The sequence below is a fragment of the Gilbertella persicaria genome (assembly GCF_025201335.1).
Source record: "Gilbertella persicaria strain CBS 190.32 chromosome Unknown B0P05scaffold_8, whole genome shotgun sequence".
NCBI classification, from domain to species: Eukaryota; Fungi; Mucoromycota; class Mucoromycetes; order Mucorales; family Choanephoraceae; genus Gilbertella; species Gilbertella persicaria.
In genome coordinates this window covers 326,932-353,400 of record NW_026251969.1, presented here as the reverse complement: position 1 = coordinate 353,400, position 26,469 = coordinate 326,932, and the positions used below count along the sequence as shown (strand labels likewise).

General features: G+C 37.7%; 8 protein-coding genes across 8 annotated transcripts; 1 reads left to right on the top strand and 7 right to left on the bottom strand.

Moving 5' to 3' along the window:
- Positions 1 to 138: 138 nt before the first annotated feature.
- On the top strand, positions 139 to 5,955 carry B0P05DRAFT_631263 (chitin synthase-domain-containing protein; the record flags this gene model as incomplete). Its single annotated transcript, XM_051583494.1, has 3 exons — positions 139 to 488; positions 542 to 2,393; positions 2,440 to 5,955. The coding sequence occupies 3 exons, from the start codon at positions 139 to 141 to the stop codon at positions 5,929 to 5,931; spliced, it is 5,694 nt and encodes a 1,897-aa protein (XP_051437596.1). The 3' UTR covers positions 5,932 to 5,955.
- A 13-nt stretch (positions 5,956 to 5,968) lies between these two features.
- B0P05DRAFT_505547 (PCI domain-containing protein) lies at positions 5,969 to 7,402 on the bottom strand (the record flags this gene model as incomplete). Its single annotated transcript, XM_051575518.1, has 4 exons — positions 5,969 to 6,584; positions 6,628 to 6,894; positions 6,943 to 7,046; positions 7,103 to 7,402. 4 exons carry the CDS (start codon positions 7,397 to 7,399, stop codon positions 5,981 to 5,983), a joined length of 1,272 nt encoding a protein of 423 aa, XP_051437595.1. The 3' UTR covers positions 5,969 to 5,980.
- A 41-nt stretch (positions 7,403 to 7,443) lies between these two features.
- B0P05DRAFT_530985 (uncharacterized protein) lies at positions 7,444 to 8,570 on the bottom strand. The gene is made up of 3 exons (XM_051576915.1): positions 8,373 to 8,570; positions 7,999 to 8,322; positions 7,444 to 7,951 (listed from the first exon to the last, which is right to left on the bottom strand). The coding sequence occupies exons 1-3, from the start codon at positions 8,530 to 8,532 to the stop codon at positions 7,482 to 7,484; spliced, it is 954 nt and encodes a 317-aa protein (XP_051437594.1). The 5' UTR covers positions 8,533 to 8,570; the 3' UTR covers positions 7,444 to 7,481.
- An 852-nt stretch (positions 8,571 to 9,422) lies between these two features.
- Positions 9,423 to 9,828, bottom strand: B0P05DRAFT_464857 (velvet factor; the record flags this gene model as incomplete). Its single annotated transcript, XM_051574237.1, has 2 exons — positions 9,423 to 9,664; positions 9,711 to 9,828. 2 exons carry the CDS (start codon positions 9,826 to 9,828, stop codon positions 9,423 to 9,425), a joined length of 360 nt encoding a protein of 119 aa, XP_051437593.1.
- A 1,716-nt stretch (positions 9,829 to 11,544) lies between these two features.
- B0P05DRAFT_464757 (uncharacterized protein) lies at positions 11,545 to 12,881 on the bottom strand (the record flags this gene model as incomplete). The annotated part of the gene is made up of 3 exons (XM_051574229.1): positions 11,545 to 11,619; positions 11,666 to 11,947; positions 11,973 to 12,881. 3 exons carry the CDS (start codon positions 12,879 to 12,881, stop codon positions 11,545 to 11,547), a joined length of 1,266 nt encoding a protein of 421 aa, XP_051437592.1.
- Positions 12,882 to 13,318: 437 nt separating this feature from the next.
- On the bottom strand, positions 13,319 to 13,599 carry B0P05DRAFT_530976 (uncharacterized protein). The gene is made up of 2 exons (XM_051576914.1): positions 13,576 to 13,599; positions 13,319 to 13,509 (listed from the first exon to the last, which is right to left on the bottom strand). The coding sequence occupies exons 1-2, from the start codon at positions 13,580 to 13,582 to the stop codon at positions 13,355 to 13,357; spliced, it is 162 nt and encodes a 53-aa protein (XP_051437591.1). The 5' UTR covers positions 13,583 to 13,599; the 3' UTR covers positions 13,319 to 13,354.
- On the bottom strand, positions 13,579 to 15,385 carry B0P05DRAFT_530972 (major facilitator superfamily domain-containing protein). Its single transcript, XM_051576913.1, has 8 exons — positions 15,015 to 15,385; positions 14,864 to 14,968; positions 14,762 to 14,809; positions 14,652 to 14,712; positions 14,533 to 14,609; positions 14,078 to 14,489; positions 13,932 to 14,030; positions 13,579 to 13,877 (listed from the first exon to the last, which is right to left on the bottom strand). The coding sequence occupies exons 1-8, from the start codon at positions 15,321 to 15,323 to the stop codon at positions 13,642 to 13,644; spliced, it is 1,347 nt and encodes a 448-aa protein (XP_051437590.1). The 5' UTR covers positions 15,324 to 15,385; the 3' UTR covers positions 13,579 to 13,641.
- Positions 15,386 to 17,256: 1,871 nt separating this feature from the next.
- On the bottom strand, positions 17,257 to 18,737 carry B0P05DRAFT_530963 (guanine nucleotide binding protein, alpha subunit). The gene is made up of 7 exons (XM_051576912.1): positions 18,566 to 18,737; positions 18,341 to 18,525; positions 18,134 to 18,291; positions 17,830 to 18,088; positions 17,774 to 17,779; positions 17,578 to 17,725; positions 17,257 to 17,533 (listed from the first exon to the last, which is right to left on the bottom strand). Exons 1-7 carry the CDS (start codon positions 18,702 to 18,704, stop codon positions 17,346 to 17,348), a joined length of 1,083 nt encoding a protein of 360 aa, XP_051437589.1. The 5' UTR covers positions 18,705 to 18,737; the 3' UTR covers positions 17,257 to 17,345.
- Between the last annotated feature and the right edge of the window lie 7,732 nt (positions 18,738 to 26,469).

Genomic DNA, 26,469 nt, shown 5'->3' with positions numbered 1-26,469 from the left:
TTTTTATCTTTTTGCTCTTGCTGTGTTACCGATACACAAGTCGAGAAGAAGGGAGAAAGATAATTTTTTTTTATTGGCATTTATTTTCATCTCTTTCTTTCTTTCTTTTTTCAATCCTATTTTTTATTAACCTGAAAAATGGGAAAATTGAAAAAAAATCAAGCAAAGGATTCGGCTTCTCGAACCGACTTGACTACTTTACCAAACCCAACAAATGCATCGATTGCAGCCTGTCTAAGTACACGCTATGACACCTTCAAGATTTACACAAACATTGGTTCCCGTCATATTGTCGCAGTCAATCCTCTTAAAGAGCTTGCTATTAACGACGATCAAACCAGTTTAGAATATGTGGCTGCTTACAAGGATGCATCAGGAAGTAATAATCAATTACAGGCTTCCTTAATGGATCCTCACTTGTTTGACTTGGTAAACCGTGTCTATTTCCATATGAGAAGAACTGGAAGCGATCAAAATATTGTTTTACGGTATGAATTAAGCTTTTGTCATCCCCCCCTTCTTATCTGTTATTTCTTTCTAGTGGTGAATCCAGTAGCGGAAAGTCCGAAATCCGTAAATTAACTATCCGACACTTGGTACGACTAAGTAGCCATCGCAAAGAATCCAAAGTACAGACACAAATCATAGAATCACAAAAGATATTGGAAGCATTCGGACAATGTCAAGTACAAGATAACTTGTCTGGCTCTCGCTTTGGTTATTATGGAGAAATTCAATTTAACGAAAGAGGACGAATGGTCGGTGCCAAAACATTGCATTACTTATTGGAAAAGTCCCGTGTTACAGGTCATTCATCCCCCTCAGCCTCTGATGGCAACTTCGATGTGTTTTATTATTTACTGGCTGGTGTATCTCCAGAAGAAAGAACAGCGCTACAACTGATTAGTCCAGATCCTTCTTCATATCCATATTTAGCAAAGTACAAGAAACGCACAGTACAAGCTGATGATGCATCTCATTTTGAGCAACTCAAGTCTTCACTCAAGGCAGGTGGATTCAGAAAAGAGCATATTGGTCGTATTGTCCAGCTGCTTGCTACTATTCTTCATCTCGGTAATTTAGTTTTCGTTGACCCAGTCGGCACGGGAACACAAGAGGCTGCTTTCGTCAAGAATACCGAACAACTCGATATTGTAGCCGACTTTTTAGGCTTAGATCCTCGAGCATTAGAAAATGTACTAACATTTAAGACAACTATGATTCGCAAGGACTTTACTACCTTGATTTTGAATGCTGAACAAGCTGCTCTTCAACGCGATAATCTCTGTCAAACATTGTACTCACTCTTGTTTTCTTGGATTGTTGAGCGTATCAATAGCAAGACATGTGTAGAAGAATTCAACAGTTTTATTGGCATCTTGGACTTCCCAGCATTACAGACTTCAGACAATGTTGTTGCCGGATTCGATCAACTCTGCCTCAATTTGAGTAATGAGCGCATTCAACACTATCTTGATCAGACCATGTTCCAGACCGAAGCTGAACTATTCCGGGCAGAAGGTTTGCCAGTTCCAGAATTCTCCCTAGATGACAACTGTATCGATCTTTTGAACCGTCCTAAGGGTGTTTGCGACTTGATCAACACAATGACAGATGTGTCTAAGCGTGCCTACACTGACGCTAACATCATGGACTCTCTTGTCAAGTTCAATTCTACGCATGCTGCATTCTCAGTCAAAAACACTGATACCAACTCACGCAGATTCGTCATCAACCATTACAGTGGTAACTCTCCTGTTCAATACTCAACTGAAGGTTTTATCGATGAAAACAACAGCCAGATATCAGTCGATTTTGTCTCTCTCTTTAAGGGCGGTATGGATGTTCAGCCTTCTTGGAATACATTCATTGTTGACTTGTTTGCTAACGTCAAGATTGAAAATCATCCTAAACACTCTGCTATGGTTGGTGCTCAACAATCAGCCAAACCAATGCGTGCACCTTCACAACGTCGTTCTACTCGTAGAAAAGAAGGAAACAATAATGATGAAAAGAAAGACATAGCAATTACTCCAACAACAACAGTACTTCAACAAATTCAATCTGCTCTTGATGAACTTATTCAGTCATTTGAAGAAGTCAAGCTATGGACAGTCTTTTGTATTTTACCTAAAAATCCTGCTACCGGATTCTCTAAGAACCTGTTTGATACTAAATTTGTTGAATCTCAATTAGAGCAAATGAAGCTTGGCTCCATTGTACAATTGCCTACAACTCAATACGTTGAATCGTATGGACATCAGGAGTTCTTGGACCGCTATGCTCACTTGTTTGCTCAGTTGGATACTTCTCGGCTCGCTCGCTCACAATGTGAAGCAGCCGCAGACTTAATGAATTGGCAATCAGACATGATGTGCATATCCCAAAGCAAGGTAAGGAAAAAATAGAGAAGCCACATTTTATTTATAGAAATGATAGGTGTTCTTGAATGCTGTAGCATGGCGCGAATTAGAAGACCAGCTTAGATCATTTGAAAAGACACAACAAAGACAAGCCAAAGATACTGCTAGTGTACGTGATGCATCACATCCATTTGCAGCCACAGCAGCAGCAGTCGGTCTTCCTCTACCTACACAACACTATGCTCACGATGATCAAGGTTCATACTATTCTGAAGATGAATCAGGTCATTATGTAGAAAACGAAGGCTCCTACTATGGCTCTGAATCCTATGCTTACTCTACAACAGGCAGTGATATGAAAAATGGGCTTGACTTGATGCCACCACAAGAACCCATCATTGAAAACTTGGACGAAACAGAAGAAGACGAAGCAAAAATGACGCCAGGCCGTAAACGTTGGCTTTACTTTGTATATTTTTGTACTTGGTGGATTCCTTCCAAATTCATGATTTGGTGCGGTCGTATGAAGCGTAAAGATGTGCGTATTGCTTGGAGAGAAAAAGTCACTTTATGTATGCTTATCTTCTTGATGTGTGCTTTTGTTATCTGGTTCTTGGTCTTCTTTAGTGAAATTGTCTGTCCCAAGCAGCATGTGTTTTCTGCTTCTGAACTTCAAGGTCATGGTACAGATGCGACAAACAAATATGTGGCTATTCGTGGTGAAGTGTTTGACTTGGGCAATTTTGCTCCCCATCATTATCCTGCTAATCTTGTGCCTCAATCTTCTGTATTGAGTTATGCTGGTAAAGACGCTACTGATTTGTTCCCTGTTCAAGTCTCTGCTCTTTGTCAAAATGCAGACGGCACTGCCATCTCTCCTTATGTCAGCTACGATTACCAAGTCAACTTGACAGACAGTAATGGTCAATACCATGACTTTAGATACAACTCAGACAGCTATAATCCTAATTGGTACTATGACCAAATGACTTTATTACGTAAAAACTACAAAGTTGGCCATATGGGTTATGAATGGAAGGCTATCTCTGATCAAGCCAAGAGTTCTACTACTATCAACGGTATTCAGTCATTGCGTATGTGGGCTGTTATTGATGACCGTATCTATGATTTGACTGCTTACAATATGGGTGGTCGATACTTGAGAGGTCCTTCCGGTGAAGCTATTCCTTCAGGCATCAGTACTGATTTCATGTCACAATCCGTAGTCGATCTCTTCAGACAAAAATCAGGTTCAGATATTACAAGCGATTTCAACAATCTTGATATGGACGCTGCTTCTCGTCAACGTGAACTTGTTTGTCTTCGTAACTTGTTTTTTGTGGGTTATGTTGATACAAGAAACTCTCCCAAGTGTCAATTCTCAACCTACTTGCTTTTGATTGTTACTATTCTCATGGCTTCTGTAATCGTATTTAAGTCTTTGGCTGCTGTTCGTATTGGTGGTAAGCGTGCACCTGAAGAGCATGACAAGTTTGTTATCTGTCAAGTGACATGTTATACTGAAGACGAAGATTCACTCCGAAAGACAATTGACTCACTTTCTGTATTGGACTATGATGATAAACGCAAGCTCTTGTTTGTCATTTGTGATGGTATGATTGTCGGTAGTGGTAACGATTTGCCTACACCTCGTATTGTGCTTAATATCTTGGGTGTGGATGCTCAAGTAGACCCTGAACCATTATCATTTATCTCTGTGGGTGATGGCAATAAGCAACACAACATGGGTAAAATTTATTCTGGTCTTTATGAAGTTGCTGGTCATGTTGTACCCTATATCGTTGTTGCCAAGTGTGGTAATCCTCGAGAACGCCAAAAGCCTGGTAACCGTGGTAAGCGTGATTCTCAATTGGTGTTGATGCAATTCTTGAACCGTGTACATTACGATGCCCCTATGAACCCACTTCAACTTGAAATCTATCACCAAATGAAGAATGTGATTGGTGTAAGTCCTGAATTCTATGAGTTTGTACTCATGGTGGACGCTGATACAGAAGTTATGCGTGATGGTCTAAATTATCTTGTCTCAAGTACAGTTCATGACAGCAGAATCATTGGTATTTGTGGTGAAACTACCTTGTCTAACGAGAAAGATACTTGGGTTACAATGATTCAAGTGTACGAATACTTTATTTCTCACCATCTTATTAAGGCATTTGAATCCTTGTTCTCTACTGTCAGTTGTTTGCCTGGTTGTTTCACTATGTACCGTGTCCGTACTGTGGATGGAAAGCGTGCTTTGTTTGTCTCGAATGAAATTATCTCAGACTACTCTGTGAATGTTGTTGACACTTTGCATAAGAAGAACTTGCTTCATTTGGGTGAAGATCGTTATTTGACCACCCTTTTGTTAAAGCACTTCCCTGATTTCAAGACCAAATTTAACCCTGATGCTCACTGTATGACCAACGCTCCTGACCTCTGGAGTGTGTTGATTTCTCAGCGCCGTCGTTGGATTAACTCTACTGTTCACAACTTGGGTGAGTTAGTCTTCTTGCCTCGTCTTTGTGGTTTCTGTTGTTTCTCCATGCGTTTCGTCGTCATGCTGGATTTGATCAGTACTTTAGTGATGCCTGCTGTTATGGGTTATCTGGGTTATTTGATTTACACTTTGGCTACATTGGATGATACGGTACCCATTATTACTATTGCCACTATTGCTGGTACTTATGGTCTTCAAGCTATGATCTTTATTATGAAGGGACGTTGGGAATTCATTGCCTGGATGCTTGTGTCTATTCTTGCTCTTCCCGTCTTTTCTTTCTATATTCCTGTTTATTCATACTGGCACTTTGATGATTTCTCATGGGGTAACACCCGTGTGGTCGTTGGTGACAAAGGTAAGAAATACGCTGTGGCTGCTGATGAAGGCGCTTTTGATCCCAAGTCTATTCCTACCATGAAATGGTCTGAATACGAACAAGCTTTGCTGGCTGAAGATCATTGGAGTGATAACATGTCTCAAGGAAGCAGTAGTGGATACACGCATGCTAGTCGTCAAAGTGGTCGTAGTGCTAGTCGCATGAATCCCAACGTGGCTCCTGGTGCTGCTTCTGTTGTGTATAGCCAACATATGCCTTTGATGCAAGATAACATGAGTGTCTACTCACAAGGCATGCAACAAGGTCGTATGAGTACTAACTTCAATGACCATCAAAGCATGGTGATGCCTTCCTCTGCCTCTATGCCCATGATGCAGTATGCCAATAGTACCAACATGCTTCCTATGAACTCAAGCCGTTCCATGGCCTCTTTTGCACCTGCCTCATTCAATAATCAACCTGGACAATACATCCCAATGCAACAATCCCAATTCAATAGCAGTAATTCCATTATGATGGATGGATTTACTATGGGTGATAACACTGGTCCAAAGAACGAAGAAATCATGTTCCAAGTGCAACGTATTCTAAGCACAGCTGATCTCACCAAAGTGACCAAGAAACAAGTACGTGAAGAACTTCAAACTATCTTTGGCGTGTCGATGGCATCTCGAAAAGATTACATTAACGCATGTATTGAAAACATTCTTCAGAACAGAGCCTAATTTATAATCATACCCCCCTTCTGTAATAAAAAAAAGATGTTTTATATATTCATTGAGATACCATATAATCTGGGTGTTTAGCTTTTACTTTGGTAATAACAGCATCAATATCTTGACAAAGAGACTGAATAGCTGTATCCCATTTCATGATTTCAAGCATACTTTGTTCAACACGAATACTTGCTTGACCAGAACCGACTGAGAATAAATCTGCCGTCTGTTCTTCTCTTGCAGCACCGCCTGATTCAAATGATATTAAGCGATCTAATTGATCAATACTGCCCACCATTCTGTTCTCACTGATCATACGAGCCGCTACTTGTTCTGCTTGTTCAGGCGACACATTCAATAAGGCAGCTAATTCATCAATAGCAATATTGTTGTAAATTTTAGAAGCAGAGAGCAAGTTGTGTTCAATGATAGCACGATCAAAGACAGTCGTATTGTCTGCCAATCGTGCTAAATGATGTGAGCGTAATGTGGCTACAAATTCCGAGACTTCGTTAGGTCGAATAACTCGTTCTAAATATGTCTTTTCCAAGATGGAAAAAAAAGGCAAATGATGTGTCCTCTCGTCCTTGTAAAGTGTGGCCAAGCTACGAGAACGTTGGGGTCCTGCACCTGCCAACACAGCACATTGCACAGCAGCAGTTCTGCTATAGGTTAACATCCATTATTGACATAGAAGACACTTACAAGCAAAGAATACGCTCGTCTTCTTCAACTTGACTGACATAACTCAATTCATGGTATTTTGAACAGGCTTCCAAGAATCTACGTTTAGCATCCAGAATGCGAGCCTGGGATAGTTTGAATGTCAAGTTCAATAAGGGATCATTCGAGTTAGGGATTAATAAGGCAGCACGGTTTAAGTAAGCTTCTGCTTGAACAGCTTCTTCTTCTTCCAATAATAGCTTGACAATACGAACATACACTTGTAATTTGTAATCATCTGAAATAGCTCTGCTAAAAGTTTAATTATGATATCTTGATGCATTATGCTTCACTTGCCTATGACCAGAGTCCAAGGGAATACCTTGTAATGTCTTTGCTGCCTCTAAATACTCATCTTCTGCTTCATATACACTTGCTAATTTCTCTCTTAATAAAGATAACTATGGGTTATATATCAGTAAGCTTATATTAGACAGCAGAAGAATAGATTCCCTACCGATTCTTCAAAACTAACAGCGCGAGGTTGAGCATGCTCAATAGCAAACAACAACAATTGCTTTTGAACATCATGATCTGTGATTTTCTCATCAAACAAAGCAATGAATTCAGACAATAGTTGACGTGCAATAACAAGACCCACTTGCTCGTCCAGGACAGCTTCTATATAGTCTTGTAATTGTTGAACATGATTCGAACTAGACAAGATGTCTTCTAATACACTTTTAAACCCATCCAGTTTTTCTTTTTGTTGAGGGAAGTTGATGCACTCTTGCAATCTAGATTCGATATTCATAATAACAAAAAAAAAAAAAAAAACTATGCAAAGACACAGAGAAATAAGCGCGTTTAAATAGTACGTGATTGCTCATTTTTATTTAAACAGTACATTGAACTGCTTTACACAAGTCAGAAAACTTGGATCTATCAAGTTTAGAAAAGAACTGTAAGCCAGATGACTTTTCAATAGCATCAATTTGAACTTGGAATTGAGTCAAAGGAGTTGATTTAGTAATGGATTGATTGGGCAATACAAAGGCACCTGCAATATAACTACTGCCTTGAGGGATTAAAATAATCTTATAGAAATGAGTAGGAACAGCAACAGTAGGACTATTAGCACCAATGACAGTATATTCCATCTTGTAGTTTTGTTTGGTAGCTCTCTTTTTGCTTGAGGTAACGTTACTTATGATTTCGCCTTGGTTATTGATTTGAAGATTAGCAAGTGCAAATGCAGCATTAGTGCTTGTCGTTGATTGAGGCAAGAATAAGGGACCTGTGTAGACATAGACATCATTGTAGCTGTTTGTCAAGTCACGACAGAATGCTTCTAAATAAGCCCAGTCTATGCATATGTTAGCACTCGGCTCTATGGAACAAGCTGATGCTTACATTGTCTATTAAAGCCTTCGCCTACTTGAGGTGCAATGTTCGAGAGCAAGAAAGTTTCGTCCATGCCGGATTGAGTAGCAACAGCGTCACCTGCAGGAGCCATATGACCACGATCATAGCCACTGTTAGTATAGTCAGTAGTAACCACTTGGAACATGGTAGGTAAAGAAGTATCAGGCTTGAAATTAGAATTGTCACGGTCAACACCAGAACCTTTTTGGAGACCGTCTTTCGTGAGGTGTTCACCAACCCAGTAAGGAATACGATCCTTACGGTTATAAGAAGCTGTGTATGCAGTTCTTTCTAATAAATCAACGACAGGGCCTATGAAATCATCGTAAGTATGACAAGCAGTTTCTCCTTTCCTTACTAACCTGGGTTGCCAAATTGAAGGACATTATTGACAGACTGTCTTGGTTGCAAATGGCGAGTGTGATGTTGGTTCATTCGCATAGGAATAATGTTGTACATGAAGAACATGCCCATAAAGAACCCGCTAATCAACCAAACATAGTTTGACATTGGCACAGCCATTTTCAATAAAGAAAGAGAAAGAAAGAAAGAAAAGATAAGGATAAGGATAGCAAGTGCATAAACAAAAGACGTATTTTTATATGGTTTGTGTCTTACCTATTATGGTAATACTTATGTTACTTGATCGAATTAAACTATTGTAACAATGATAATGCATAGACAAGCGTACAATATATGGTCGTGTTCCAATTGATAGGACTACGGCATTTGATCAAATGTAATGGCTTACTCATAGTAAATCAATATAGTAGCCATTTTTATCCATAAATACCTTAAAAGATAGGGCTATCCATGTTGTTACACTGCTTGATATCAAATTAGCAAAAAGTTTATTAGGCTGTATGCAATGGAACAAATGTTATGAGGAAAATATACAAGAATTAAGTATGACAGTGCGAGTCGTGTATATATATATGTATGGAGTATATGCGCGTATAAAAAAATATTACAAGTATTCTATATAAATAAATAGGGCTTAATTCAAATGAATTAGGTTATGTCTTCTAGGTTGATGCGAAAGTTGCATCATGGCAGCAGCAGCATCTTGTTCAATCTTGTGTCGCTTGTTCTCAAACAATAAAAAACTACGAAGAGGAGGCAACTTGATAGTAGATTCAGGATACATGTATTGGAATGATAAGAATTGACTATCGCATGCAGGAGGAGACAACGGTGGCAGAGAAACAATACGAGGATATGTAGAATGAGATGTGACAGGGCTTCCTTGGCTACTATTATTGCTTTCATTTGTACCACTGCTTGTGATACTGCCCCTTCTTTCAAGGCACACAGTCAACTCTGTTTGAATTTCAACTTTTCGCTTACGTGGATTGGATGGTCTAGAGAATGAGGTTAATAGACTGAGTTATGATAGTTGATGTATAACAAACTTACGCCTGTCTGTTTTCTTTGCGAATCTTGATACGAGCACCCTGGTCCGAAAAAGATCTTGATAAAAAGGTAGAATCAAGTGCACCGGGAAACTTTTTTGCAGGATACACGATAAATGGGCTTGTAAAGACAGATTGAAGACAGACTGCACCAGTGCAAGTAATTTCAAACAGAGATAGCTTTAATCGAAAATGGCCTTCTACCTTAACAGAGAGATCACCGAAAATGAAAAAGGCGCCATCTAGTTGCTTGTTAGGCATGAGTCTGTATTTACGGTGTATACTTACCATTATTATTGATGTCTTTGAGTTTATACATACTAGAAACTGTTTGACCAGAAAGAGCATTATGGGTGGGTGTATAAATCTCATTATCATCATAAGGATGAGCCAAGTTGGCACACATGTAGAAGAATGAGCTTTGATGAAAAGTACTATTTTATCAAAAAAAAAAATAAGATAAATTTGATCAAATCAAAAAACTTACTCAATTTGTTGAGAAGTTGCGTTGTTTAGCTTAATTTGAATAATGGGAGGAGGGTCAATTGGTCGACGATCTAAGAAAATGAAGTTGAATACAAAGTATGTTTGGGGATTTTTTTCTTTATTTACCCCTTTCATTGTTTGTACTGATACGAGCATGAATAGGATGTTGGCGGTTGAATAGAGTATAACAACTACAAGGGAGAAAGATCAGATTAGATATCACAAATCAGATAAAGATTTTTTTTCCACCCTGGTTCAACTGTTGTTTGTGTGTGGGTAAAAAAAAAATAGATTTTATACCTTGAAGTAGAAGCGACAGCAGAACAAGCTGGAATGTAGTTATAGTGGTTGGCTTTAGACATGTTAATAAAAAGACTAAAATAAAAAGGAAGAAGGGAAAAAGAAAACAAAACAAAAAACGGGATGAAGACGAAGATAAAAAATAAGATGTCGTGTAACAATCAGAAAGATCTGATAAAAGAAAAAAACTTGTTCGGAGCTGAGCCCATAGACGCAAAAAAAAACTCTTTATATATTTTTTTTCGTGAATTGATCATCCGACAGATAAAGGAGAAAGTGTTGAATGTATGGTAACAAAGCACCTTATTTTCTCTCAAACAAGGCCTTGTAGATAGTTGTCAATCGTTTGGTTCTAAATAATGTTTCATTGATTCGCATGCATGCATATTTGAAAGAGATATTGTTATTCTCTCCCCGTCCCCTGCAGACTTTCTAATATTGTCTTAGTATTTGATTCTTCAAGAGTCAAGTTGAATATCTTTAGTAGAGCGGTAAGTCTCCTATACGTTGAGAGTTTGTCTACTGGCTTCATTAACACTGTTGTGAGCTATATAATTAAACTGCATCTTTTCGGGCCTCTTTATTCAATGATGAACAAGGTTTTAATTATCGTTTTGACAGTCTTTCTTTTGAGTTTCAAGGCAGACAATCTGGTTATCTGCGCTAATTAAAAAAGAAAACAAAGAAAAGCACGGTAAATTTTACTCTCTATGTTTATTTTAGTAGCAGCCAGGAACTCATCGATCTAAAAAAGAACAAGATACTATCCTCCTATCTATGGTTTTTTTTGTCCAAGACAAAAGTATCGTTTTTTTTTTCAAATGGTTAGTAAACTTTAGATCAACCCACATTTTCAGTCTATTTGTGAAAGTTTGGGAGAATGGTGATACAAAGACGCAATCATAATCAGATGAAAGTTTGTACTACTCTTCATCGTGACTAATTCGAGCTCCCAAAAACAAAAAGTCTAGCACCAAAAACAACAAGCAATTCTTAGGGTTATTTTACTCCATGTCATACTTGTCTTTTCTTTTGTTCCTTTCTTTGATATATATTAGAGAAAGGCAAGAAAAAAACAGAAAGAGAAAACTAGGTTCAGTCATAGAATATCTTGCGTTTCTTTAGAGTGGAGCTAATTTGGTACAAATCCATAATCCCCCGCTTTTCTTGAGCCGAAAATCAAATAACATGCTTGTGAAAAATTTTAATAGCCTACCATATATCCTCGGATACAAAGTTACATTCTTTTTTGTTCTTTTTATATATATATATAAAACAATAAAAATACACATTACTGTTTCATGAAGAAACAAAATACATTAAAGATTGAAATGCATTAGAATTCAAATTCTGGACGGAATTGGTTTAAGTCAGCTCCTACAACTGCCTTGTCAGCCAAGTCACGACGATCCTATAGAAAAACGTTAATTCAATCCTATATGACGAGATATTGTTACCATCATAATGAAAGCCTTTCTTAACATTTCCCAAGAGTTGTTTGACACATTAACACCTTCTTCTGAATCCCCATGACCACGCTTGTGCATTGAAAGTGCAGTTAAGATGTGTTCAGCAGCTTCTTTATAACAACCAATATTAACACAACTGACACCAATGTTATATCTAGCACGAACAAATGATGGGCGTAATTCAAGTGCCTTGTGGTATGCATCAATAGCTTCTTCTGAACGACCATTGTTGGCCAATGTAGCACCCATACGATTCCACAACAAGTAATCCTATCAGAAAAAAAATTAAGCTAACAAAAAGTGATTTATATGAACTTACATTAGGACGGCCCTTCAAGGCAGTAAAGAAACAATCGATAGCTTTATCTAAATCACCACTACCATAAAACAACACACCCAAACCAACTTGAACATCAGGATCCATCAACTGACCATCAGGAGCTTGTCTTGCAGCAGTCAAGAACAAATCAGTGACTCTATCATGAAGTTCAAAAGGAGAAGCAGCTTCAGGCAAGCGCATTTTGCCCACAATCTCAGGGTATTTTTGCGTAATCCAACGTTCCAGCGTTTGATAAGCAGCATGATCATAAGATTCATTGGTATAGCTTACAGCCAAAGACATTAAGGCTTGTAAATTTCCAGGATCGGCTTCAATAGCACGTTCAAGAGCACGAATAGCAGGTTCTTCTTTTTCATTTTGAGCTTGAGCATTACCAAGGTGCATCCAAGCCTCTGAGTTATGGGGGTCTTTTTGAACCACAGCTTCAAATGCCATGGCAGCATCACTTAAAGAACCTCCTTGATCCAATAATTTTAGACCTTCTGCCATAGGATCGGGATGGCTCAAGTAAGGATTGTTGACTTCAAACACATATTCGCCCAAGTCGGGTTTATAGATAGTATTGCCTTGGCCAAAGTTACCAAACTCGTCTTCCCAGTCATTGTCTTCAGCCATTTGGTCACGAATGTTTTGCCATACATGTTCAAATTCACCGAAAGAAGGATCTTGAGCAGCAGCAGCTTCCTCCACCTGACGAGCCATTTCTTCTTCGCTTGGTTGATCAAATGCAGCAAACTGTTCTTCCCAAGAAGCATTAGGCTCAAGACGCCCTTTACCCTTGTTTTGTGCAAGATCAAACTCGTTGGCCCAGTCAAAATGCTTTTGGAAAGCTGTCTCAAATTCAGCCAATTGTGCTGGATTCATATTGTGAACTTCAGGATGATTCATAAATTCCTCTCTCCATGCTATTTCCGTGTCACTATAAGATACTTGCGTGTATTCTTACCTGACGCATTTTGTCCCGCAGCTGCTTTGCTTTCCATAAATGCCTTTTCCATAGCAGCTTCTTCTCCAGGTGTCAATTCCCAAAGCTTAGGCCCGCTTCGTTGGAATTCATTTGCCCAGCCATTTGTAGGCAATTGACGCACAGCATCCAGTTCTCTTTGTAAGGCAGAGAATTCAAAATTGTTGCCCATGCCCATTCTTTGCTGTTGTTGTGGTTCCTGTCCAAAAAACTCATTCACCATATCAGCTCCTTGAGAGAACCCAGGACCTTGTTGTCGTTGTGTACGCATCTAATTGTTTATCAGCATATGTTCATGTTGATTTCAAAATTTACCGTGGAAGGACCGACACCGGCTTGAGAAGGTCCAGCGAATTGATCCTATACATAAAAGCTAAGTCTCTTTTTTTTCATGCTTATATGAAAGCGCACTTACTCTTTGTAAAGACCTGTCTTGTCCAAATTGTTTCATCATTTGTGCCATAGGGTTAGAACCACCACAAGAATCATCACCACTCATCATATTTTTAAAAGACATTGTAAGAAAAAGTAAACGAGAAGGAAAAAAAAAAGCAAAAACTCTTTAAGTGGATGACTAAACATAAAAAAAAATAGAGTGCATTCAATCTCAGCATTTCTTTTGCTGTTTTCTCACAGACATAGATTACACAAACACTTTTATTAACAGCTTGCAGCCCTGTTTCTGTCTTCAAACTCTAAACGCTTATTAGGACTATTGTAAATGGTGGAAAGGATAGAGAGAGGAATAGAGATACAAGTAGCAAAAATAAGGCTACGGAGCATAGTACCATCCGTATTTCGAAGAGCATCCATGACAAGCAAAATAATAAGACCAAGGACTTGTGAACTCATCCATAACAAAGGGCTTGAAATAGCTTCACTAATAGGGAAAGAAGCTGTCATGAAAGAAAAAGTGAGAATTACTAATAAGCAGAAAGAAAGTGTCTTACATTCAATGGATAATTCTAAGGCAACAGGTAACAGTGAAAAAGTAAAGAAGCCAAGCAAGACACAAATGGCCATCATGGCACTATAACTTGCAGATTTAACTAGAATGTATCCGTTAAAACTTCATAATTCAATCATGATTGCTTACCGACAAAGTAAAATGCAAGGTACATGACGCCAATGATAGGCACATAGGCTTTAATAACCCATTTATGTCGACCTGTTTTGTCAATAAAAATGCCTGTAATTACAGCACCCACAAGTCCAGCAACAATGAATGCAGCACCGAGATAGCCTGCTTCATCTACAGAGATACCATAAGGCGTCACTATTTGAGTCAGAAGAGAAGTAAATGAGGAAAATAAACCGCATAAAACACCAAAAGCAAACATGATAATCAAATAGTTGTAGTTGCAAAACAGTTCACGTAAAGATTGGCTAAAACTCATAGTATATTTGGATTTAGATGAAGCACTGTAAGAAGGTGGTGTCTTGGGTTTCTTGGGTATGAAGAACACGGGAATTGTACATCCTGTAGTGATACATGCAATTGCAAGGAACTAATATGACTTAATTACATAATAACATAAGTTATTTACTTACACCGACACCAAGAGAATTTGCATTAGGAACAAGAGCAGGAAGAATTAAGGAAGCAATAGCCATACCAATGGCATTAGCTGTAAGAAATTAGTCATGGTTTAAAAAGTTACTGAACTTACTCACGCCGCCCACCATAGTAGCTGTGCCTCTACCATCTGCACTAAACCATAATGCAGCATACTTTTTTTTTTTGTAAGCATAATTTTTCCTAATTTGTCTGATAACTTACTGGTGTACAAGCATTCAGAATAAAGGGCTGACCAACGGCACAAACTATCTACAAGCTTTTGTTTAGATAACAATTGCTCATGACATCACAAGACGTACTTACTTGGCCTATCATAGCTAAAGCTATTTTACTCATAGGATCATTAACAAAAGCAGAAGCATATCGAAGCCAAGCACCTAATGTTTGCAATACACTGCCTATGATAATCTGAATTTATAATTAAACTATTTGTTTGTAGAGATAAAAAACATACACCAGTTCTTAAAGACCAATGATCATATACCCAACTTGAAGCTGGTCCAGCCAAGAGATAAGTCAGCATAAATACATTTGAAAACCAATTGATAGCAGACAATCCAATTTGATTAAAAAAACTATTTGCATATTCTGGCACTGGTGCAACTGCTAGCCAATTTAAAGAGGAAGCAATGTTGGATAGACCAATGACTGCTAAACCATAAAAACGAATTTTATATGTTCTGAACATAACAGACGGATTCTCTAGATCTTCATCGCCATGCCAAGAGTTGAGATCGTCTAGTTTCTCCTGTGGTATTTCCATGATAAAGAATAAGATAAAAAGAAAGAAAGAAAGAAAGAAAGAGAGGGAGGTGGCTACAATAGGATCAATTACTTTTTTGTTTTTTTTTGCTTATGTATTACAACGTTTCTCCTTACCGTTTTTTTTTTTTTTTTTTTTTTTTTTTTACTTTGATCATTTCTCATTAATAAATATATCTAGCTTGATTTGATACAGGCGAAATAGACATAAAGAACTGTACTTGTGATAAAAAAAAAATTGATCTCACCTCTTGTGTGTGAATGTGAGAATCTTCTTTGGGTGTTTTCACATCAAATAATATGAATGACTCAAATGGTCGTACAAAATATATATCATTTGTTCTAGTATATTTCTCAACAAGATCAATACTGGTTAACTGGCTGAGTATATATAAAAAGGCACTTGATGTGAATACAAGACATTAAAACCACATTGTTACTTGTGTACCACTACACATTAATGCGATGCATTCGCTGAGACGTTTTAAAAGAGCTTGCCAAAATTATAACAATTGATCCGCGTAAACCTAAAATTGGTTTTACAAAGTAAAGGATAAAACGAACAAAAACAGCATCTTCTTTAGTATCGCAAAGTTTATTTCCAAAATCTCTCAACTGGAAAGAAAAATAATATCTATGTAAGCCAAAGATTGAACCTGGGAACCGTAACATAAGTAGGAAGATATCTAAGTCTTATGAGAGAGTAATGTAAATAGGTCGATGTCATATAAAAAAACAGTCCAAAAAACTATTCATGCAAAATAAAAACAGTCATTCCATAAAGAAGTGTATAGAGTACTTTCATATGATAAAAACAGTCCCATTCAAAAAACTATAAAAAGGGGTTGTTTCTGAAAAATAATTCAAATTAACTTCTTCCGGGCCCATTGACATTATACTAGTTAGATGTGAATGTAAGCTCGGATCTGATCCTTTTGCCTAGAAAGGGGAGGGTAGGGATGGTGGAGACTGTTCGCAGTCGTTGGTGTAGACAAAGGGCCAACATATCCCTTTCCGGGTAACTGGAGATGATGATAACAACTAAGAAAATGAAAATATTATTTGACTTTATTATGCATACTTTTTTTTTGCTGTAATAAATAGTTTTAAATACTTTTTTTTTATGAATAAAAAGGCAATAACCACAACTTGGACAAGGAAGAATTGCACTTGTCTCTTTTCATATTTACTTTTTACAACACAAGGTTGACATGCGTTGATTTCTTTTTCTCTAATCGCATTCTTTATAAAGTTGCACAATTATTAATGTCTTTGTAAAAGAACAATGAGAAAATTTATTTTAAATAACAAAGCACTTTGCGTTCGTTATTCTATTTCTTTCTTGTCTCTCGTTATCGTGTCTAGACCAAAGAGAGAGTAAGAGAAAGAAAAAGGTGGAGCTAAACAAATGAGATTTTTTTTGATTTAAAAAAAGCGTAAAGTAATAAGACAATTATACAAGAAAGCCGCGTAAAACAAAGGGAAATCCCATAAAAAACTGGATGAATCAAACTGGATCTTATGTATAGAATAGCTTTATGTAGGAAATTGTCAAGTATGAAGCCCCTTGCTTCTAAAAAAAAAAAAAAAAAAAAAAAAGCAGCACCATCATATGAATAAATATTCAGGGCAGTCGTTAGAGTATATTTTTGATAATTATCTTTCAGACATCACTTTTAAAGTTATCAAGAAACATTTTAAAGATAGTCGTTCAACCTTCAGATTCCAGTAGAACTGTTTGATTCAAAACAAGAGTCTCTGCTAAATCAATAATTTAAATGAGCATACTTCTATTCTATAATGCTAGCAACATATAAAAACCAACCTAACAATTGAGCGAAGGTAATTAGTCCTATAAGAACTAGTATAATAAAGTTTTTTTCTGCTTCTCAAAGTTACAAAGACAAACTAATAATGTTGACTTATTTAAGACATTTTTTGTTCAAGAATCTTAAAATGAAGCAGTTTTTAATCATATTACTTTACTCATAATCACAATATATACATAAAAGTTTAAGAAAGTTTACAGCATGAGTGTGTTCAAGTTTTCGTTCAAAATGGTATCAGATACCGCATACATAACATTATCAAGAAGTGATGTATCTGTAGCATCTGTAAAATGAGCATAGACACGTTTGCTTGGATTTTGGTTCAAGCTTTGAAATCTGTTTTTGAAATATTCACTTGTCTGTTCAAAGCTTTTATCGTCACCTATGCATTGTGTTTAACAATTAGCCATATAGGTCTATAAATACCTTCAAAATCAGGAAACCATTTTGACAACGGAGAGACCAAGATTTTTTGTTTGAATATATCAATTTTGTTTAAAAAGAGAATCATGGAAGTGTGTGTAAACCACGAAGAATTACAGATTGTATCAAACAACATGAGTCCTTCATGCATCTAGTAATCCTATTAGATCATATCGAGCAACTTATTGCATTAACTTGCCTGGTTCTAATATAGAAATATATATAAATATATGACGTGATCATTTATAAACTTACTGAATCTCTATCCTCAATCAAACATTGATCATAGCCACTAATGGCAACTACAAACAAAACTGCAGTAACATTTTCGAAGCAATGAATCCATTTCTTTCGTTCACTTCTTTGTCCGCCCACATCAAACATACGATAGGTCAATGCGCCTATATGAAATTCTGTCTCAACTATGCCTGTCGTCTTTGCTCTACAGCGAAGTATATCCTGGTCTGTAGGTATATAATCTGGCTTCCATATTCTATCTAAATGTTCGAAGAAACTATAATCTGTCAACAAGTTTTTCTTTTATACTCTAATCACTTACTAGGATGCATTGTCATGCAATGCAAACATATTGCCTTTATGCTGAGCAGATTTTATGCCATTATCAGTCCATAGTTTCTTGAGTGGCTCTAAATACATTTCTGGGTACGGTTCACCTTTCTTTAAAGGATCTACGTTTTTAAACAGAGAAGCATATTCCTACAAGATGGTCAACATCATTCTGGTGATAAAATACCAATAAATTTACGAGATTGGATGTGCGTTCCAAGGGTATTTTAAATTGCTCAACAATTTCAAAAACAATTTGCATTTCAAGCATGATATTGGCAAATACAATGATACGAAAGCTTTCTCTTTCTGACTTATCAAACCCACGAGCATGTATTAGCTTCATTTGTTTTAATATAGTAGATTTGCCAGACTCTCCAGCACCTAAATCGTTAGTGAATTTTTTTATAATCAAAGAATGTACCTAACAATAATAGCTTCACTTCTTTTCTCATTCGTTTTTGGTCTGTTTTTATTTGTCTCTCAATGATTTTGTTTGTCTTAGCTTCCTCTGGGTTTTTACTGAATCGAGTCAGAATACGAAAACTTACGCAGTTTCCCATGATAAAAGGAAGTTCTGAAAAATATAGAACCAATAAAGGAAAAAGAAGAAAAAGGGAGAATTCCAGCGGACATTGCGCAATTTAAAGCCGCCGTTTCAGAAATCATGCATGTACCATAAAAAGAATGGGAGTTGTCTACAGTCAATGCAAGATTTCTTTCCTTTTTTCCTGAAAAGGCGAACCGAAAAATTTTCAGAGGGCGGATATTTATAGTCCAATAAGAGGCAAAGAATATGCGTTTCTCTTTCAAAAAGAAATTCTAATTTGCATTTGTTTTTATGAGGATGAGCAAGGAAAAATTATTAACAGAGAAGAGCGCAATGCACGCCTAGACCATAGATCTTAATCGAGTGCGTATCGAGCAGCTAGTTGTCGTAAAAAGCAAGTTAACTCGACTTAAATTCAGTTCATGACACTCATCAGACTCAACAAATCAAGCGTCTTTTTAATAGAACATCTTTATGTAGATAAACAGTTTGTCACCACATTGTTGACTCATGTAGCCAAGACTCCAGGCAAACAAACGCTTCAACAGTAAAAACAGACAATAATATATACACTTCCTCTTCGGGGAATGAAGGTATTGTATAACTTGTTTCTGCACGCATAAATGTTTTGAATATCTACAAACCATGTTTGCTAACATCCATAATGCTTTTAGAGTTGATTTGAACCAAAAAAAGCGACACGGAAAAATGGCCAAAATGACCAAAATGGCCATTCGACCAAAGGGTATCAGTCATGGAAAAAGCTCATTTTGCCAACTCTTGATCTTCTTTTTGACGCTACAGAACAAAAAAAAAGAGCTATCGACAAACTTAAATATTCAAAATGTGCGTCAAAAGCTTTAGTTTTTGATAAATGTATTTGCTTGCAAAATGTACTATGACAATGATGAGATATGAGTGAAAACCCCCATAAACATTTTTGTCTATTTACTCAGTATTTTAGCAGCCTATTTGTTGTGCTCTTTGTACCAACAGGCTCAGAAAGCAAACACCTACAGCTTTTGTCACTATACCAAAGCCCAATATCTGTGCCTTTCTGCTGCTCTCAGCAAAAGCGCCATTTTAGAAGCGGTGGGAAGAAGAACCGCATGGCATATAGTTCATTCTTCGATACAAGCCTTTATATACATCCCTCGTTCAATTGTTCCTCATTCACTCTATAAAATGCCTATGTTCCTATTCTTATATACTCTCTAGCAACCCAAGTAGCATATGACTCTTTATGAGCCCTTTCTTAACGCATTTTATATGACATCTAGAGTAAAACTGCCCAAAACACAAGTTGAGCATGACATTCTTTGATGGACCATTACTCGACAAACAGGCTACTAAAATGGTCTCTTTTTTTCATTTAAAACATATTCTTTCGAGCTCAGGAATTGAGTGGTACCATTGAGTTGGCTTCTAGGTGAAATTCATTTTTTTTTGACCGGTGGAGGATCCACAGAGGTCCGTGAAGATGGAAAAAAAACAAGAATTTTTGGAATGACCCAATGTAGGTCTGATCCAACAGAAATGAGGTGAGTTCTGTCTAGGTACTTCTGATAAAAAAACGATTTTACTAAGATGATAAAGGCGAATCAATTTGAGCATTCCCCTCAGATCTGCATTCAAAGTTAATTGCACACTGTAATCAGTACAAAAGAAGTCCCTTTTCAATAAATTTTGACTAATAAGTAGGTACTAGTTTATATAACATTCGATTTACAGAGCGTTTGAGAGTAAGATTTGCTATTATTCATGACATTTCTGAGGTCAAAAAGAGTAAATGATGCATATCATGCAAGTGGGAGGTTCGGTATTTCAAATATTGGTCTCTTGCACTCTGCTTGAAGACCTTTTTTTTTCTTTTTACTGACACTCACAAATCGCAACTGTGTTTCGATCGAGTTAAGAGGAAGACTAAACACCAGTTAGACAAAATCAGAGCGTAGTGTTATGGCATACGGAAGACAACATCACTGTAGTTTCGCAAGTGAAATGAGTCCTGATCATCTCATACTAAAGACGAAAGACAACAAAGCAACGTACTTGAGTGGACAAAGCCGTTGATGTAAGTGGAATATACGCATAGCTCTTACTACACATATACGACAATAAAGAGAAAGGATATACACAACACAAACACATGATGGGTTTGATCAGGATAATCAAGCCTTTTCAGATCCTCTTTTTGTCTGAACAAGAGTTGATCAGACTCTTAAACAGACACAAGAAGACTCAAAAAAGTAGACTTACACTACGAAAACTTACTAAGCCTTGAATGTATATCTTCCAAACCCTAAAGAGAGCCAGAATCTGAAGAAAAGGGTTTGAAAGCCCTATACCACTTGATCAAACGCCTTACAGACACTTGAGAAACCAGCCTGAGTAGAGCACACCTTGTTTATCATAGAGCTTACCGACTAAATCAGAGTAGAACCAGGGAGAGAAATAGTCTTGAATCAGCAGTACATCTTGTTAGACGACCTTTTAGATAACTAAAAAACCAGTTTGAGTAGACTAGTCAATAAACATAAGTTATTGCGCGTTGCTTTTGATGACACAAGTTTCAGTGTGGCTTTATGTCTGAACAACACTAAACAAACACAACTACACTATTGAAAGATATATAGAAATCAAATAAGCAACATGAACTTACCTTGAAAAAGAATGTAAAAAAGAAACAAAAGTAAATCGTTGCTTTAAGCAAGCCCTTAAACTTCTAAAGACAAAAGTAAAAGCAGCTAGTCTTCAAGAAAACATCATTACAATAAAAAAAAAGTATACGTCATTATTCATTGTTAAAAGCAAATCTTTATTAAATAATGTCAGTCTTTAGTTTCACTTCATAGAGAAGTTACTCACAGGAGTAGCCACGAGAAGGCAACTGACTCGTACTCCCTCACTTCCTTCACTGACACCTTCCCAGGCCCGCGATACACTGGGGAATGTCAGATCATTAAAGAAGGATCCCAGCAACACCCAGCAACTACCCTTCTTCCCGCTGCAGACCAACGCCTATATACCCCGTACCTTACTCTCGGGGCAGTAAGATAAGAAAGTAAATCATCGGCTATAACAGGCCAACAACGATCAGGATCGAACACTGAAAGCCACGGAGAGAGAGACACCAGTAGACAGAACCAACCAAATAGAGAGAAAAGCCTAGAGAAAGCAGAGATGTCAGCAAGCGCGTTTTTGAAATAGATGGAGTACTTACCAAAAAACGATCTACAAAAAGAGAGAACACGAAAAAACTACGCCAATTCCATCTCATCCCATCACATTGTTAGACTACAGATAACACGCAGACGCTCAAAATGAAAATAGAAAGACTCAAAAAACCAACCAAAGAGAAAATCCTAGAAAAGACAGAGATGTCAGTAAACGCGTTCTTGAAATAAATAAGGTACTTACCAGAAAACGAACCACAGAAAGAGAGAACAAGAAACAACTACACTAGCCTTCACCAGTGCAGCAACTACCACAACCGCACCTATTGCGTAGCATTGTTAGACTACAGATAACTAGTATATCCTCAACACATAGCTACTTGTAACCAAAGTAGAGAGACAAAGAGAGAGAACCAAGCAGATAGAACCAAGCAGATAGAACCAACCAAGTAAAGAGAAACCCTTAGAGAAAGTAGACGCGTTCTTGAAATAGATAAGGCACGAACCAAAAAGAGAGAGAGACCATAAGAGACCAGAGTAGAGAAAGTAAAGAAACAGAAAGAAAAGATAAAGAAATAAAAAGAGTGCTGCGTGCCTTTTCATAAGTAATTTTTTTCTTTTCCTTTCCTTGCCCTTCCTTTCCTTGGTTTTTTGTTTTCTTTTGATAGAGATCATCTCATAGAGAGAACGCCCAATCTTGTGTTACATATAAACTTATTTACTTGCATAAAACATGCGATGAACACCCTACTTGTCAGTTCTATAAACAGAAAAGCATCCCCTTTTGCTTATTTTCTTTCTCTTTTGCTATGTGCTCATCCTCTGTGTTTCTATTGAGTAATTCATTATTCTTTGCCCTTGAAGATAAGGGAAGTTTACTTATCATATAAATCAATGCGGAATGTATTTCTTGATAGAGGACTTTGAATTGTAATCATTCCCAGTTTCCTTTTTTTTCTTTCCATGATAAGACCATCCATGGCTCTTCCCAACTCTCAACACTTTCAGTCGGTTGCGGGGATTGAAAAATCTCCAAACCTAAAAGCCACCCAACAACTAAGATCATATGCTAGTGTAGCAGCTAGAACTCGAGTATCACTCATGCACCAAGGCATCGTTGAACCTGACAAAGATGCAGACTCACCTTTGCGAGAATTTCAGTCGAGAATTTATCGAGTAGCTAGCCATGAGGATGCTTTCTTACTCGACATTACTCCAGTTAAGAAAGAATACACTGATCTCCAGTGTATGCAGGAAATCAGCGCTCAACACCCAAAGATCTACGCTTGTTCCATCTTGAGGGATGGCCCAACTCAGTACTTGGAATTGTATATCGAAAAAGATGATGATGACAATGATCTTATGGAGCATGGTGTTGTCTTTAAAAAGTCAAAATTGCGAATTTTCCCTTGCAAGGCCGCAGATGCCACACTCCGATTTGTTACTGTGAAATTGTCCCAATTACCTTTACGTCCCAAAAGGATAGTTCTTGAGGGCGTGCAACAGAGTTTAGCTCCATTTGGAAAGGTAATTGATGTAGGAATCAATACAGAAACCACCACCGGATGGTTTATGGGCGCAGGATATGCCGTCATTGGTATTCCTTCTGGTCCCTCAGACTCAACAGACAACCTCAAGTATCAGCCTTTGGAGCATAACATTCGTTGGTGCGAAAGCGAAAGCCAAATATTTCACGCAACCTGGAACAACATGCCCACTTGGTGCAGGTATTGCCACCAAACTGGACACACAAAATTTGAATGTGAGAAGTCGAAAGCTAGAATTATATGTTATGCGTGCCATCAATTAGGACACCGCTCGTTTGAATGTCCTAGGAAACAGTCTATGACACCCAGCAAGCGTTCAAAGAGAGAAAGATCAGTTCTTGGAAAGGCCACCCAACCAAGAAAAGAAGCATCCAAGCCTGAAGGGCAAAGCAGTATTGAAGTCAAAAGTAGCAACTTTGGCCAGACAGAGATCAATGTCGACAAAGATAATGATAACGATACTAGCGATAGTGATTACGACCCTTTAGATAAAGAGAGCATGGAAGAAGATGAATCTGAAATAGAAAGTGGAGACGAGGATATTGACAGGATGGAGATTGAAGACCTCTATAAGGATACCAAGATGTACAGCGTCAGCCAACAATTAAAAGATCACCTCGTTATGAAGAAAGGAGAAAGACGTAATGGATCAAATTTGAACCAACAATTGGACACGAAGAAATCTACGATACCCTCTTCTGCCTCTGATAATCAGAGGGTAGAGAGTCACCCTTTATAGATCCGCATCAATGAATAAGAAAAATATCCTGTGCCACTATGCCTCACTAAACGCCAATAGTTTAGTGAAAACAAACTCCAAAAAAATACAAAAAGAATATATACGATACCTTCGAATGCAGAATTTCTCTATATTATGCTTTCAAGAAACTCATGCTTCCACTCCTTCAACTATAGATAACCTCAACATCCTCTTTCAACCTACACAGTCCCATTGGACCAGTCATGTGGGCATACTCTCCTTCTCTACCGATTACAACATCTCTATCATCGACACTTCCTCATCCTTTACATCCGATCGATTTCAACTATGCATGGTTGAACATCCACATCATTTCTATGAACCTTTCTTTGTTCTGAACGTCTATGCACCGGCAGGCCTTGCTGCAAAACGTCGAACATTCTTTAGCAATCTAACACAAATGCTCCATGATTTTCGATCAGTTATCTCTTTTGACAGACTGATTATTTCAGGAGATTTTAATTACTCAGTCCTCAGCCGCCACTATAATTCGTCTTCAACATCAACGCAATGGTTAGCTCTCTTGCAAGCAAATTTTCAAAATGCTTTGGCCATCAATGGCCTTCACGAAGTTCCCACCTTTCACGCACCGTCTCAAGTGAATTAGTGATGACTGTCATAGACTATATATACTTGGGTAAAATTTTGTACCAATGCGCATCAGAATCATCTATTACCAGATTAGGAGCGAAATGGTCAGACCATTCCATATTACACACATCCTTACTCTTGGGCCAATCCCAGTTTGGTCAAGGACTATGGCGTGCCAATCCAGTGTATGCTTTCCACCCTAAGCTACAAAAGACATTAGAGAGGAATATACAACATTTGGTTCAAGGATTTGATGAGAATATATCGCCCCAAGAAAAATGGGATGAAGTAAAACACAAAGCCAAGTCAATCATTAGAGGATATTCAGTGGATTACGTTGATTGGCGTACTAAGAGAATTCGTGCTTTAGAAAAGAAACGTAATCGTTTACTACGCACAAAGCCTCCTCCAGACGTTCAGCGCTTGGTAATTCCACCTATTGACAATGAGCTACAGATACTACAACAAGAGCTGGCTGAAATAGCTATTCTAAAGGCTGGTCTTCGCTGGCAAGAGAATGGTGAGTGCAATGCTGGGTACTTGAAAAAAATACATCAGAGTCGAACAGCCCAACAATATATGTCTGGCTTCAAGGATAGCAATTCTGAAACACCAACAATTGTACATACCACCAAATCGACAATGCAGAATATTGTACAACGGTTTTATAAAGACCTATATGCGATTGATGCAGTACCTATGAATCAAATACAAGAGTATTTAGGTAATATTCACTTTCCAAGTAAAGTTAATCAGGATGAAGCAAATCTGCTCCAAATGGAATTTGATTGGGAGGATATTGTCAGAATGACAAAGCGTAGCCCAAAACAAAGTAGCCCAGGTAGTGATGGACTAGGGTATATATACCTTCAACTCTTGTTTGGTTTTCCTTGTTTGAAGCCCCTGATACTCCAGGTATACAATGATGCCATGACAAAAGGAATTTTCCCTCAGTCATGGAAGGAAATCAGAGTGCGCTTGCTACCCAAGAAAGGTGATTTGTCAGAATTAAAAAATTGGAGACCAATTTCATTGATCAACTGTGATGGTAAAATTTTCACAAGGCTCATTACCCAACGTCTAGCTCCTATAATGAATCGAATTATCAACCCGCTTCAAAAGGGCTTCATCCAAGGACGTTTTATTGGCGAAAATGGGATGTACGTCCACTTGGTTCTACAACAAGCAAGATATGAACATCATCAAGGTGTAGGTTTGCTTCTCGACCAGGAGAAAGCCTATGATCGAGTATTACCAACGTATCTTCAACAAGCTCTTGTGTCCCTAGGCTTCCCTACCTTATTTATACAGAGTATCTATAATTTGTTCTTTAATAACTCAATAGCAATCAATGTCAACGGATCCTTTACGGATCCAGTACATCAGCAACGTGGGTTAAGGCAGGGCGATCCTTTGTCCCCTTTATTGTTCAACATCGCTTTGGAACCGCTGATTCTTTCAATCCAGCAAGACCCTACATATCAAGGTTATGTCTCGACAATGAGCACTACATCTCAACAGATCAAGTGCATCGCATATGCTGATGATATCTGTGTGTTTGTCAAGGATTCCACTGATTTTATGCGTCTCCAACATCACTTGACTAAGTATAGTGCTGTATCAAATGCAAGATTTAACAAGCACAAGACGGAAGCTTTCTCACTGAGTGGAGTCAAGTCAGAATCTTGGGAATCTTTGCTTTTG

Bases quoted from the DNA above. Each gene is read 5' to 3' on its own strand.
- B0P05DRAFT_530985 (XM_051576915.1), bottom strand. From the start codon at position 8,532: ATGGCTGTGCCAATGTCAAACTATGTTTGGTTGATTAGCGGGTTCTTT. The intron at 8,323-8,372 runs GTTAGTAAGGAA...ATGATTTCATAG, and splicing joins CCTTCAATTTGGCAACCCAG to GCCCTGTCGTTGATTTATTA. The intron at 7,952-7,998 runs GTAAGCATCAGC...ACATATGCATAG, and splicing joins CGAAGGCTTTAATAGACAAT to ACTGGGCTTATTTAGAAGCA.
- B0P05DRAFT_530972 (XM_051576913.1), bottom strand. From the start codon at position 15,323: ATGGAAATACCACAGGAGAAACTAGACGATCTCAACTCTTGGCATGGC. The intron at 14,810-14,863 runs GTAAGTACGTCT...AAAAGCTTGTAG, and splicing joins CTTTAGCTATGATAGGCCAA to ATAGTTTGTGCCGTTGGTCA. The intron at 13,878-13,931 runs GTAAGACACTTT...CTTTCATGACAG, and splicing joins CTTAGAATTATCCATTGAAT to CTTCTTTCCCTATTAGTGAA.
- B0P05DRAFT_530963 (XM_051576912.1), bottom strand. From the start codon at position 18,704: ATGGGAAACTGCGTAAGTTTTCGTATTCTGACTCGATTCAGTAAAAAC. The intron at 18,526-18,565 runs GTACATTCTTTG...CTAACGATTTAG, and splicing joins AGTGAAGCTATTATTGTTAG to GTGCTGGAGAGTCTGGCAAA. The intron at 17,534-17,577 runs GTATTTATAGAC...CACAATGCATAG, and splicing joins ATGGTTTCCTGATTTTGAAG to GTGACGATAAAAGCTTTGAA.